Here is a 14,656-nt window from a genome sequence, read left to right on the forward strand (position 1 = left end):
CGGCCATCACTAGGGAGGCTGTTGGAAATCCGGAATCCTATAATCAGCCCTCGTCAATCATAATCTGCAGAATCAGATCATATACATTTGAATAAGATCCCTGGGTTACTTGTGAGTTAAAGTTTGAGAAGCACTGGTCTGAGGAACCAGGAAGGGGAGACCATCACATGGGCTGGAGAGAATAGTGTGAAGGAGTGTTGAAAGGCCAAGCGGGAAGGGGCTGACCCCCCAGATGGAAGTGGGCTGAAGCCAGGCTGGGTAGCAGAAGCTGATGAGACAAGTCAGGGCTGTGTTACAGGGCCAGATGGGCCAGCATAATGTGGTGACGCCAATGTCTGATGCCAATTACCGGGAAGGAGAAAGAGTTTCAGATTAAGAAATGAAATAGTCTAGTTTAGAGACTTGTCTCTAGCTCCAGCACCCTGCCCTCCACTCAACCCAAAGTTGGACAGGTAGATTGGAAAGGCATGCACAAGATGGCTAGAAAGAGGAACCAGTTTCAAGGTCAAAGAAGGTATAGCTGAGGAGAAATCCTTTCTCCCCTCTTTCTGAAATGTGCAGAGACATATTTTCTACATTTGAATAAGAGAGAAAAATAACACCTAATTGAGCCTAAAATATTTGGTAAGAATAGGAACATTCATAAAACCTAATGATAGGTGTTCCTCCATCTCTCATTTACCAATGGAACTACTGAGCAGGTCACACACCGCTAATTTCTATAGAGAAATTAATTAATCCAAAGATTTGATATCGTAAAGACTCATTGTAGTAGCTCTTTATTCTAATGAAGATATAAATCATATTAGTATTTTATTTCCCAAAGATCCTGAACTTTTAATGTCTCCTGGAATGTCAGTGTAGGCCATGAAAATCTGACTTATACTCCATAACACAAACAGAAAAGGCAGTGAATGGTTTTGAAGCAAATTAACTTAGACTTATTTAGCTTGTATTTGACATCAAAACAATACCTTATTCACTTACTTAAAACATTCATTTCCATACCATTTGCATAATAACCCATTGACAGTAAATTGAAGATCTCTATATATTTTAAGGATTACATTATTTATTTTACAGTTTATGTATTTGTTTAAGGAAACTACCAGCTTTGCTTAGGTAAGTAAGCCACTTTTAAAAATCCCTGGAGACTGATCTTTATAGTCATCTAATATAACAATTTCATTGAAGTTCCTTCTGGATTTTTACCAGATAAATTGTAACTTAAAATAGAAATGGGGGGGGGGGGTGGCGAGAGAAAGGCATTTATGTGTATTTACTAAAACTCCTAGATGGCTGATTTTCCTCTTCTATCTTTGTCATTAGGATCCCTGTTTCCATCCTAAGCAGCTTAAACCACTTATCTGCACTGTCTTGGGTCAGGGGTTGGGCAGATTACTTGGATGCTGTAGTCAGTAAATGGTGTTTCTATAAAATGAAGCAACTGAAGCATAATTATCAGTTGGATACCTAAAAAATGTTCATATTTTGTGTTTTGTTTTTGAAAAATTGAAGTTAGATAAGAGTCTTATCCAAGCTCTTTGTTATCTCCAAATATAGTCTTTGGGTTCTTTGGCTTTTCTAAAGGCTCTCACTGTTCTGCTTTCAAAAGCTCCTTAGGAGTGAGCGTTTTTGGCATGTTCTGGGCCCTGGATTTCTCACCGACAAGGACTTGAGGGGCAAGACACATCATTCACAATCAAATTGTGGAAGAGCGCTCTTCCTTTGAAAAATGTTGTGCTATTAGCTAAAAATTGAGCCACAGCTGGAAAATAGAGCTGGGTACATGGAGGATGTTTTTAAATTGGTATGAAGAGGAGGGGAAGGGAAAAAAAGAAGTGGTATAAATGCTTCTAGCAGAGATTTTGACAAATGTCTGGGCCCAGGTGAAAGGCTCTTTCTGCAGGATTTTTTTTTTTTTAACTTATGTTTCCTCTTGTTTGAAAATATCTTAGAGTTGTTGTTGGGTCTATTTTATATGATATTGTTTTACAATAAAGTAGCAATTAAGTAAGCTGGAGCAAAGATCTGGACCAGGGCATTAAAGACACAGTGGATATTAAAATTTAACATACAGAACTAAAGAGAAAATTAAAAAGTCAGTGGTTTCCAGGAGTTGGGGAAAGGGAAGATGGAGCACAGAGGACTGTTAGGCAGTGAAAATACTCTGTCTGATACTACAGTGGTGGATATGTGCCATTATACATTTTCCCAAAGCTATAGAATGTACAATATCCAGAGTGAACCCTAATGTAAAGTATGGACTCTTGCTGGTTATGATGTGTCAATGTAGATTCATCAATGGTAACAAATGTGCCATTCTGGTAGAGAGAGGGGTTATGGGAAATCTCTGTATTATCCACTTAATTTTTCTATGAACCTAAAACTGCTCTAAAAAATAAAGTCTGTGGAAGTATCTGTATCTATATCTCTATATCTATCCCAATAGCTTGGGCATTTGCTTATGCTTGGCTGCTATATGGAAAGGAAAGTTACAGAATTCTCCTCTAAGAGTATTATGAGATGAATATCTGTTAGAGAATTTTGAGATGATCTTGTAACTGTGCACCTATGGAAATACAGGGCAATCCAACCCGGAGAAACATCAATTGTACGAAAGTTACACAAATGATTAGAAGGGCAAAATCTGAACGATTTAGGCACCCTCTATGTTTCAAAACCAGTATAAAAGAAATGAAGAAAAACAGCTGAATTTAAAAGCTCAATGCAGTTTTAGTTCTTTGATCTAGGAAAAAAACAGCATTCCTTCTGGAATGAGAATGGCTCTTCTACTTGAGGAAAACACCTTTAAAGACAATGAGCTGTTTTGAAAGGCATAGTCTAAATGAGAGGGTTTTAGCCAAATAAAAGTTAAATAGTTCTACAAAACCAAGTGGAGGAAATGTTATTTTCTGACAGTTGGGAAAACAAGGGATTTGAGAGAAGGATTGAATAAGATAGCAGCCAGCAAGGTCCTAAAGGGAAGAATAAGTAGAGACTAACCCTCCTTAGAAGAGATGACCATGAACCTCTAGGGGAGTGCATATGAATCACTGTCTCTTCTGAGGCATAATCTAAGCCCTCACCAGACCTCCAACCTTTAGGGGACCCCATCAATCAGAATTGTTGGAAGAAAGGTGGCAGGAGAATGAATGAAGAAGAGTAGTCCTGAGAAGTAAACTAATGGGCTGTGGATTCAGAGTTCAACAGAAGCAGGGATTAGTAATAATCCTCAGGATTCCTCTTAAATCTAGGGAAAAACACAGACTTTGCCTTGCTTTTCCAACTGCTAATCATAATATGTGTGTGTTAATATCTTCATTAATTAACCATATATTATAGACTGCTGCTACTATATGAAGATGCAAAGATAAAGAGGAAGTACTTCCTATTTTTAAGATAAACACAATTATGATTATTGTGGAGAAGACAGACCAATAAACCAACATTGCAATCATTTTGGTATGTCATAGTGTAGATATTGAGAGGGCATTTGAAAAGAAGAGAAGAAATGTTTAGCTCTAGAGATTAAGGAGGGTTAAAGGTAGAGAATGAATGAATTAATAAATCCTACACTAGTGCATTTCTTTTATTAAAATACTAGAGGCCTGTTGCAGGAAGATTCCTGCAAAAATAGGCCTTCGCTCCCATCTCTGCCATTCCTACCCCACCCTTCTCTGCTGCTTCTCTCCCTCCCATCTCTGCCGCTTCTCTCCCGCTTGTCTCCGCTACCTCAGCTCTGTTGCTTGGCTTCCTTCTAAGGTGTCTTCAGTCTTCGCTCCCAGATGGTATATGCAAATTAGCCACCATCTTTGTTGGCAGTTAATTTGCATATCGCTTTGATTAGCCAATGGTGGGTGTAGCAAAGGTATGGTCAATTTGCATCTTTGTCTGTTATTAGATAGGATATTTTTATTGATTTCAGAGAGGAAGGGAGAGGGAGAGAGATAGAAACATCAATGATGAGAGAGAATCATTGATGGGCTGCCTCCTGCACACCCCCTACTGGGGATTGAGTCTCAAACCCAAGCATGTGTCCTGACTGGTAATCTAACTGCAACCTCCTGTTTCATAGATAGATACTCAACCACTGAGCCACATTGACCAGGCCACTAGTGCATTTCTTTATATGAGTATCTTCTGGTATACAATGGAACTATTAGTTCAATTTTACCTGATTGATAGGACCTTTTAAAAACATGTTTTGGTAGAAATCTTGTTTATTCTTAAGCATTTACAAGTCTTTAAAAATAACAGTGAGTTCTAGAATAACAGTATTTTAAAATAGAGACTTCAAATTCCCTTTCTTCCATTCTGGGCATTCACTGTTTCTAGAATTTAAGCCAAACCCAAAATAAGCCTTTTAGTCCATGCTACTAGGGTTTAACTTGTCAAAGAAAAAAAAATAAATGGAAACTTAATGTGATTTGAATTTATTAGTACACAGGGTAAAGAATTCCAATTTTAAAGACTATGAGACAGGAAAGAGATTTGATATATGAGCCCAGAATTCAGTCTCAAACTTCTAGAGGCAAATAGACAGAGATGACATTTTTAGGCTAGTATGACATACCTGACCTCAGTTAACGGATTATTTTGGTTGTCTTAATACAAACTAAAATAAAATTAATTTGCTTTCATTATTGTAATTTATTGACAATGGAATTATGAAGTTTTATCTGTTCTAGATACATTTAAAGAATATAAACAACAACATCTTTGTGTTCAAATGTAAAGCTATCAATAGCTACCAGCTGTAAAGCATTTAAGTTTTTTAAAATCAGCATAATTAAATTGAAATCTATTTCATTATTAAACTAAGTTGTAAAAAAATTATTTCAAACAACTTTGAGATTTATTTTTATTTGTAGAATCAAGCCAATACACAGTAAAATTAAGAAATAAATTCACCACTTATTTCAATATAATGCCACAAGACATTTTTTCAGTAAAGGAACAAATATTAGGTACAATACAAAACATTTCAACATCCATAAAAACCAGAATCATACAATTTCCTCAAGAATACACATTGAAATTCATCTATCTATAATAATAAAAGTGTAATATGCAAATCGACTGAACGGCCGAACAGCGGAACAACCGTCTGGACAACCTTCTGGACGAAGCCGGGGCTGTGAAGGCCAAGGCAGCTGGGGCTGCGAAGGCCTACTCTTGCATGAATTCTGTACATTGGGCCTCTAGTATAGCATAAATAAGCTAGGGGATATAGAACATTTGAATAATAGTTCCCAAAATAAAATACTAAATATACAACATTAATTCTTAATACATTTGTTATAATAAGGAGCTAATACATCATAGAATATGTCATAAATCCCATGATATAAATATAACTACCTTCATGTGTGGAAATGTTAATTATTTCATATTAATAATAATTAATAATTATTCTGATATTACTATCAGATTTATTCTCAAAGTTTCTTTTCTGTATTTCCTAATTTGACCCTGGGACACAAAAATATTTAACTCGCTCCATGACACTTTGTTTTTATTTGGAATATAATCAATGTAAAAAGATGTGATGTGAGTTTATATTATATAAAATAAAAAAGTAAATAATGGCATTTAATATTGAGCCATAATATATATATTTTTGATATGACATACTATAGATAAAATATATTTTTATTCATGATAAATTACTAGATCTAAAAGTTGATTTACAACAATATTTTTCAAATGCTTTGGTATGCAATGAAATCACACAATTTGTGTGACTCAGCCATTTCAGTTGCCTTGAGAACATAACTCTTATGAGTAGGTCTTAAATTTTTGCTCAAATTTGAATAAAGAATTATTCTCTAATATTTATTGTTCTGTGTTACTCATGATTCCCGGTGTTGCTAAGGACACTGAGTGTGCTAAAAGGGCCACAGGGAAGGAGAGAGAGGAAGTGGGGAATGGCTGCTTCTGCACCCCCAGGGCTAGCATCCCAGCTGCCCTGCCTGGGCTTACTTTAAATAGAGCTGTTGCCTCCAGAATGAAAATCCATTAGGGCTCAGTTTATGTGGACTGAAAGGAGACTAATCTTTGATATCCGGGGTGAGGCTAGGCTCAATGTCTCTCTAGATAGCTCCAATTATGCTTTCGTGGTAGATAAAACTCTGAAGCTATAATAATTTAAAGCTCTGAGTGTCCAATTACATTACAAAAATGTATGTTTTAGAATCTAAAGTTTATAAAATTTTAATATAATTGGATTGCTTTACTTGTGCTATAACAGATTAAAGTTGTGTTTTTTAATCACCAATGGTTTGTCCATTCTAAGAACTGTGATATGTTTAGGAGGGTACTGCATGTTATTAGGACTACTTGATTTTTCTTTTTCTCTTTAAAAACCATACCCTTCCCTCAATCATGGTTGAAGACTGCTTTGAAGAAATTCTGTATGTATGGAGTGTATATAATTAACCATCGAATTTCACTAATTTTCTTCACAGTTATGTTCCAAATGATATTTTAGTATAAAAGCTGAGTAGTTTTATACCTTGAAAATACATGTCCAAAAATTAATCCATTAAGTACATTATGTACTTTAAAATGTTATTTTTTCATCATCAACTAATATTTATCAAATGCCCAGTGGACAATATCACCAGTTTCTCCCTGCAGATGATTATCTAACAATCATTTCCCCATATCCACACAGATACATTAATATGGTGTACTTGCAGGATCTCCCTCCAGATAACTCTGCAAAATAAAAGAAGCTGGTACAACACATTTATTCTTAACTACAAGCCTAAACCGCAGAGAATAAGACCATATACTTGCTTAGTGCAGAACTAGCACTGGATCTTCTGGGGTCTCCCCAGCTTTTGTTCTGTATCTCATCTCATGCATTTAAAAGGAGTAAACATGGCTGGGTAGGTTGATATGCACCTGATTTGATAGATGTTCCTAGAAGTAAAATTGAAACTGAATTGTTTTACATTTGGCTGTCTATACAAGAAGCATGAAGTTATTCTTTTGCAACTAGATTTAGAAAAAGAAGTGGATTCATCTTTTATCCAACCCAAAGGATTTCATTTTTGAACTATCAAAGAGAAGGTGTCGAAAAGCTGACAGTGTTACAGAGGGCAGGGTTACTGAGATGCTGCCATGCCTCAACTAATAAAGAATTGATTAATTTAATTGATACCTCATATTGGAGGGTACCCTTTAAGAAACATATTTTTTATTTTTGAAAAGCAGACTTCTAAGACCTAAGGGCCTAATATCCATAGAACATTTGCAAACTTTTTTTTAAGGCATATCAATCCAGGGAGTAAAAGGCCTGAGAATTTGGAGAGGCAAGAAAATGAAGAGGAGTGCAGTTGCTGGGTTCAGGTTCTCACAGTGCAATCCAGTCCTCAGTTTCTTATCTACAGAGTTATTTTAAAATAATAATAATAAAACCACCAACAATACTATTAAAATAACTATTACTTCCTTTAAGAGATGCAAAATATTTATGATATATCCTCAAATTATTGCATGGTCTCTAAGAAGGAAAAGGAGCCAGACAAAATAGCCAGAATAAACCCACTGAGTTCCATTAATAATAATAAAAAAAAAGCAGTAACAACAGCCAAATAGTGTTGTGATTTATCTCTGTTTGGAAATGAAAGAAACTGATGCTCTCGGCTGGCTTTGATTTACCTGCATTCAAAGGAAAGCAAGTTCTGTCTTTAAAGTTGGAAACGAGTTAGGCAGAAGTCAGGCTCAGCGACGCTGGCAGTGCTTTCCAATGAATCAGCGAAGCTATATTTAAGTTTTAGGATTTTATATCCCAGACATGAAACCAACAAATTCTGGTTAATGAAAAGTAAACAGAAAAAAGCTGAGAGATTCTCAAGGCCCCAAGACTATAATAAAACAACTACTAGCATTTGTATAGCACTTGGCAGTTTATTTATGAAGATCTTTTACACACTTATTTCATTTAGTCCTCACAATGACTCTGTGAGGAGTGTGTTACCAACTCCATTGTACAGCCAAGGACATAGAGGCTTTATGTATTTTTAAAGAATTTGCCTAAAGTCATGCATTTAACAATGAAGAAAACCAGAGGAGGTGCAGAGCAGTTTTTTTTATTTTTTCTATCTCCTTCTGCATCCTGGTAGAAACCCTGCCTTTCTTCTACTCACACTGTTAAAAGGGTGGGAGGTGGGAAGGAAAGACCAAGTTATTTTAATTAAATGCTAGGGGACATTATATATCTCGAGTCACTCTTTAGCAGACTTTCTTATCGATGAATCTGGACTCCCCAACTGTAAAGCAATCATCATGTTAATATCTAGCAAACCGTTTTGTAAAAGGGTATTGTCCAATAGCAGTGTTATAGTTTGACACTGGTCAAAACATGTTTATACTGTTCTAGAGAAAGTCTGCATAGTACCTTGGGCAATCCAATTCTACTTTTCTAATAAAACTGAGTATTCCTGATACAAATGTGAATTTAGAACAACCTTGCAGGAGAAGAAAAGTATTATTAGTGAGTTGACACATTTTTCTAACCTTCTGCATCTTAGTCCATTGGCATTTCACAACCAACAAAGCATGAGGAACCAAAAGGAGGGAACTGCCAGTTCTAAACTTCCTGTTTTGGAATTTTAGGTGATTTATAGCTTCTAATAAAACTTTCTTCTTTCCACTCTGAACCAGACACGCCCCTGCTCATGCTTCTCCAAGGCACCATCCCATCTGTAGGCCACTGGTTGAGGCTGCATTTTCTGATGTATAAATTGATTTTATTGAATGGAAACAATTTCTTTGATGTCTTTTCTAATTTGTTTCCAACTCTAACGCTGATGGATGGTGAGCTCACTTTGTTCAGAAATAAGGCCCCTACATTATATGACTTCTAAACCAATCAAACCTTAGTTATATCAGAAGTAAAAAGAGAAGAAACCAACAATAAAATATAACGTCAGGATGGTCAAGATTTTTCCTTTAGAAACATCTGTTATATTTCCTTCAGGAACTTGTTATATTTCTGGGAATTAGGCCTGAACATTTTAGTGTAGCATGTTTTTATTATCATTCTGTATAAACCAATTCATAGCATTTGGTCATAGCTATATGAAAATGCAACCAGAAACAAAGTCTTATACCCAACAAATTGACATATGCTTATTTGATGTAGTTCATTTGTTCTCAAGATTGTGAGCTGGATTCAGCCAATGGGCAAGAAAGTCTGTCCCAAGAGTCAGTTGCATGAATGAGGGGCTCAGGTTGAAACAGGAATAAATTTTATGAACTTGGAAGATTTAGGTGAGTCCTTCCAAGCACCCATACTGTTTGTCGGGCTCCGGTTGATAGTGTAAGAAGTCTGTCTTCTGCTCATACTGTCAGAATCTTCTTTGTTGAATGCTTGCTTCATGTTGTGGCAGCACAGGAAGCTTTGGACACAGTCTTGCAGGAGATGGCCACTAAAAAACATGTATATCCAGGGGTTGCAGCAACTATTCAAGGAAGCCAGCAATGCAGTGATGGTGATGGCTGGGTTTTCCGAATCTAGGGAAATCATAAGCAGAGATTATTCAAATAGTCAAATGCAAGTAAGAAAAAATATATTTCTATTGACTAATGAAGGTAGGAAAGATTTATGGGTTAATATAGAAAGTGAAGACTTTTGTTTATCAAGCAGGGAAATAGGTGGTATATGGAAATTGCTTGGCTATAAAATATTTTTGTGAGGAAAATGCCTTGAAATGAATTCAGATATTTAAAAACACTGTTAAAATGTTTAAGTAGAATAAGTAAGTGGGATTTTTAAGAGGTTAAGAATATTAAGTAACTTATTTTTTAGAAGTTTGTATCCTTTGTTCTAGTACTAGCATGTGCTAAAGGACACAGCACTTACAGAACTGCTTCAATTGCGTTGAAATTTCCAGAGTCTATAACCATATACATCAAATTTTATTCATCCCAATAACTCAGGCAGAAGTATGACTGACATCCTGCACCATGTTTAGTAGTTTTAAATTTTTAAAAATTAAAAAATATTCTTGTAATAACAAAACTATATAGAAGGGGACAGTTGAAATAGGTCCTTGCAGGATGCGATATTTAGTTTGTTGTGTGGTTTTTTGTGTTTTTTTTTGTTGTTGTTGTTAATTAGAAAATTCTTTTAATTTAAAAAGAAAACTTTCTTTGATTGTGGTTTAAAAATTAAATTATATTAAGAACAGTTGAATTAGGAAATTCCAACAGGCTTTTGAAACATTTTATGTTAGTTTGCCCTATTAAACTGCATATGTATTATAATCTTTCACTTTTACACTAGAACAATAGATAATACGCCTTTTCTGAAGATAACAATAATTATCAAGCACTGACTTTCCCTTGATTATAAAACATAAGCCTGTGTCTTCTCACTCATGCTATGCCAGAATAAATTACATGTTATTTAATCATACTTTGTGCTAAGATGCTATACTTTTAAAGGTGGTCATTATCCATGGCTAAGAATATTCAAAAAAGAATGGAAATCATACTTCCATATAAGTGAAGAATATTTTAGTAATCATGTCTAAATTCCTATAAGTAATTATTAGGCTGATTTTTTATTTGATTGGCAATAATTAGGCTGCTAAGACCAAGCAAGACAGGAAATGGTAAACCAAAAATATAGCATTTATGTTGTATTTTTCATCAGTAATATTATAGTCATGCATGAATTTTCATTTCTTTGAATTAAGTTCATGCTCAAATATTTTATTTGCACATATAAATTCCAAAGTATTTCATGTATACTCCCTAGTGAATCCCAAATAACAAGAAGACAGTTCTTCCCAGATACCCATTTCTCAACTACAGTTTTTGGTAACATTCCTGTATTAGAGTTCTTTTGAAAGTTTTTTTCTTACTAAAAGGAAATATATTTTTCAAGATACAATATTAAATCATTTCTTTTGGGGTACATTCTAGTGAAGTTAGTTTTTCTAGTTTGTGAAAGAATTAAAATCAAACAAGCTAGTAGGTGTAGGGAACATTTTTCATAAACTATTGCAAAGGTTGCATGAAGAGGTGTATAGCTGTATGGTCAGGTTACTGCTGAAAGACTAATTAATTAGTTTAACAAATTTAGAGTTCATTAATAATTGTACTTTGAAATCCCTCCCCCAAGATTGTTAAAGTAGTTGTTAGAAAAGGATTATAAGAATTGGAATACTAGCTAAATGCCAAATTAGAATTATTGACTTCCTAAGACTCCTTTTTTCAGAAAAAAATATGTACATTTTACTCTTGCCACAAAATGTTTTTATTAGTTGTGATACTTTTTACAAGCTAACAAAAAGCAGTTGTGACAGTAAAAATATTTCCTTAATCCAATAAATTTGAAAGCAGGGTAATTAACATAGAGGTTAGTGATTGGCAAAAAGTCATTCATATATGCATTGCCCAAAGACACAAAAAACTGTGCAAATGGGGGCAAATGGAGGGCATCTGTAATAGTGTCTACAATTTAAAAAAAACAAAAACAATAAAAGTTTAGCATGGTTGCTGGATTCAAAATCAACACATAGTAACAATATATCTATAATCAGCAGCAACCAGTTAGGATGTAATTAAAAAATAAACTTACCGTAGCATCAACAAATATAAAACTCCTAGGAAGAAATCTAACACATGAAGGCCTTTATGGAGGGGAATTATTAAAGTTTATTGAGAAAAAGGAAGTCATCCTGTCTTGGAGTTGTGTAGCTCACTTTAGGGCATGGTTTCTGGATTTGTGGTCCTGGGATCACTGCAAGCTACAAATGCAGATTCCTGGGCCCCATTCCAGAGCTACTGAATCAAAACGTCTGAGGTGGGTACCCCAGGAATAGGCCCTGTTGAGAATTTCACCCAAGGTGTAATTCTCATGCACACAGAAATTTAAGAAAAACTGTCCTAGGTCAGTGGTCGGCAAACTCATTAGTCAACAGAGCCAAATACCAACAGTACAACGATTGAAATTTCTTTCGAGAGTCAAATTTTTTTAACTTAAACTATATAGGTAGGTACATTGTTATTAACTTAATTAGGGTGCTCCTAAGGCTTAGGAAGAGCCACACTCAAGGGGCCAAAGAGCCGCATGTGGCTGGCGAGCCCAGTTTGCCTAGGAATCTAGGGGATATTATAAAAAGAATTCCCCCCCCCCCCCGCCCCGTCAGGACTCCATCCCAGCACCTTCCTCCATGGTCCGGACACCTACCGGCCCAGGGGAACCTCTCATCCCAGACGGACCACATCTGGACGACGAAGAAGGGCGCCCAGCAAACGATGTAAGCCGTCACGATCACGAAAGTCATCTTCACCGTGCGGATCTTGGCGCGGGAGATGATCTTCACGCTGCTGACACAGGGCTCGAGCAGGAGCCCGTTGTGGAAGGCGCCGCCGGTGCCCTGGGCGCCCTTGCCCTCGCGGGGCACCGTCTTCCCGCGGACGTTGCGCCAGATGTGGTAGCAGATGAAGCCGTAACAGGTGCTCAGGGTGATCACCGGCACCACGAAGATGCCGCTCGTCATCCAGGTGACGTAGGCGCGGAGACCCCAGGGCTGGATGAAGCTGGCCCAGCAGTCGCAGACCTTGGTGACGTTGTCCACCTCGACCACGGAGAAGACGAAGTACTGCGGCGTGCTCAGCACGAAGCTCAGCGCCCAGGCGGCGGCGATCATGAGGCGCGAGCGGCGCGCGGGCTGCTGCAGCGTCTTCAGCGGGTGGCACACGGCGATGTAGCGGTCCGCGGTCATGACGACCAGCATGTACGCCGACACGAACATGACGAACACCTGCAGGTGCTTCACCACGCGGCACAGCCCGTCGGGTCCCCGGAACCGGTGGGTGATTTCCCAGCACATCTGCGGCAGCACCTGGAAGAAAGCCACAGCCAGGTCCGCCAGGCTCAGGTGGCGAATGAAGAGGTGCATGCGGGACGTCTTGCGGGGCGTGCGGTGCAGCGCCAGCAGCACACTACTGTTCCCCAGCACGGCCACCACGAAGATCACGGCTAGCACAGCGACCTCCGCCTTGGCCAGCTCCTCGTTGCGCCAGTCCCTCGGCGGACCCCCGCCTTCCCGAGTGGCGTTGTCCCCGCTGGAGTTGCCCCTGGCGAAACGCATCCTGTCCGGGCAGCGCCTCGACCTCCGCGGAGGTTCGCTCCCTTCCTGCCTCCGCGGGCGTGCGCTCCTGACCCGCTGCGTTCTCTCCTGCCCGCACTCGCCGCTCGCGGGGCTCCGCTCTCCCTCCCGCAGGCGTCTCCGGGCGCAGCGTCCCACCGGCCAACTGAGCTGCTCTCCGTTCCGTCAGCCGCCGCTTTTCCTGCTCTTCCCTTACTCAACTCAGAGGAAGCTGGGGAGGTGCGTTCCTAGCCTCTGACTGCAGTGGGCTCCTAACTCAATTATTTAGGCGGGGTTTGTTTCCACAGAATGCGCGCTCTCTCACCCCAGTGGTTGGAGACTGCTCGCTGCCTGCTCTCCCCACCTCCCTACCCCCTTCCGGGGAGGGGGGATTATTTTCCTGCCTCACATCGTTGACTGGTCCTCTTTGCATCACAGCTGCAGGGGTGGGACCGGGAGACTTGCCTATTCCTCCGCATAATATGCGGGGTCATATGGCTTTCCCGCTCTTCTGTTCCAAAAAATCTTGGTGAACAGGACGTGTCATGCCTTTTCTGGGATTACCACCATTTCCTCAAGCCCCCTCAATAGCCACCTTAGCCCCGCATTTGACTCAAACAGACGTGGTCAATACCTTTCCTAGAAACCCCGAGTCCACTCTGCGGGGCGCGCGGCTCTTGCGCCTGACCTTGGCGCAGGACTCCAGCCCCTCCAGCCAGGTTTCACTCTCTCGAGGGCAGGGAGCCTGACTCCTTTTGTTCCCAGGGAAATGTGCTTCGGGAATTCTCTCTCTTCCTGCCTCGCCACTCCCCACCCTCCTCCGCTGGGTAACAAGTGGGTGCCTTAGAGGGTGCGCTCTCCCCAGGAACTTGTTTGCCAGCTCTCTGTTACCCTGCCCACGGCGGGGAGGGACACACTCACTCGTCCCACCCAGCCCTCGTGGCCGCCGTGCGTGTATCTGCAACCGGGAAAGGGACTGTCTCCCGGTTTTCCAGTTTCCCCCGGGGTGGGGTGGGGGATGGGAGGAGACGTAGGAAGTTTTCTCTAAGCTGGATTCCTGGGGTTTTCTCCCGGGAAAAGCCTGCTTCCCACAGGGGGGATGCGCGGGAATTGGGCCACAGTAGTCCATGGGGACATCGCCTGGTTACTGCTAAATCGTGGGGACATCTCTTCTAGTGGACAGAAAGCAGCTGCCGGAGGACGGCCACCCAGGCGGCGCTGTCCAGGGCACCGGAGCGGAAAACTGCCAGGTTCCTGAGTGGGGTGGGGGAGTGGGGGGAAGGGCAAGGCACTCTCCAGGCAGGAAGGAGGCGCGGTGAAGGAAGAGAGAAAAGCCCTGTTAGTTACTAATTAATTAGTTACTCTGGACAGCTGGAACTCAGCTGCAGGCCCAAGCGACGCAGAAATACTGTTAAAAGAGCCTTGCGTTTTAACTTTAGTGAAGATATGCTTTGAAAGACAGCAAGGGGGAGCTGTTTTCAGGCTATTTCACGAAAGGAAAAAAGAAAAGAACCTACTCTGCAGATACACGAACATGA

The 14,656-nt window shown here is 39.6% G+C and overlaps 1 protein-coding gene across 1 annotated transcript; it reads right to left on the reverse strand.

The window, feature by feature from the left end:
* Positions 1 to 7,411: 7,411 nt before the first annotated feature.
* Positions 7,412 to 13,908, reverse strand: AVPR1A (arginine vasopressin receptor 1A). Its single transcript, XM_059683484.1, has 2 exons — positions 12,215 to 13,908; positions 7,412 to 9,528 (listed from the first exon to the last, which is right to left on the reverse strand). Exons 1-2 carry the CDS (start codon positions 13,119 to 13,121, stop codon positions 9,242 to 9,244), a joined length of 1,194 nt encoding a protein of 397 aa, XP_059539467.1. The 5' UTR covers positions 13,122 to 13,908; the 3' UTR covers positions 7,412 to 9,241.
* Positions 13,909 to 14,656: the final 748 nt, after the last annotated feature.

This window comes from Myotis daubentonii, chromosome 2 (assembly GCF_963259705.1).
Source record: "Myotis daubentonii chromosome 2, mMyoDau2.1, whole genome shotgun sequence".
Taxonomy (NCBI): Eukaryota; Metazoa; Chordata; class Mammalia; order Chiroptera; family Vespertilionidae; genus Myotis; species Myotis daubentonii.

What these genes read in the sequence shown, in the direction of transcription:
- AVPR1A (XM_059683484.1), bottom strand. Translation starts at nt 13,121, where the DNA reads ATGCGTTTCGCCAGGGGCAACTCCAGCGGGGACAACGCCACTCGGGAA. An exon ending in TGAGAGGTTCCCCTGGGCCG is followed by an intron (nt 9,529 to 12,214) that starts GTAGGTGTCCGG and finishes TGATTTCCCTAG; the next exon opens with ATTCGGAAAACCCAGCCATC.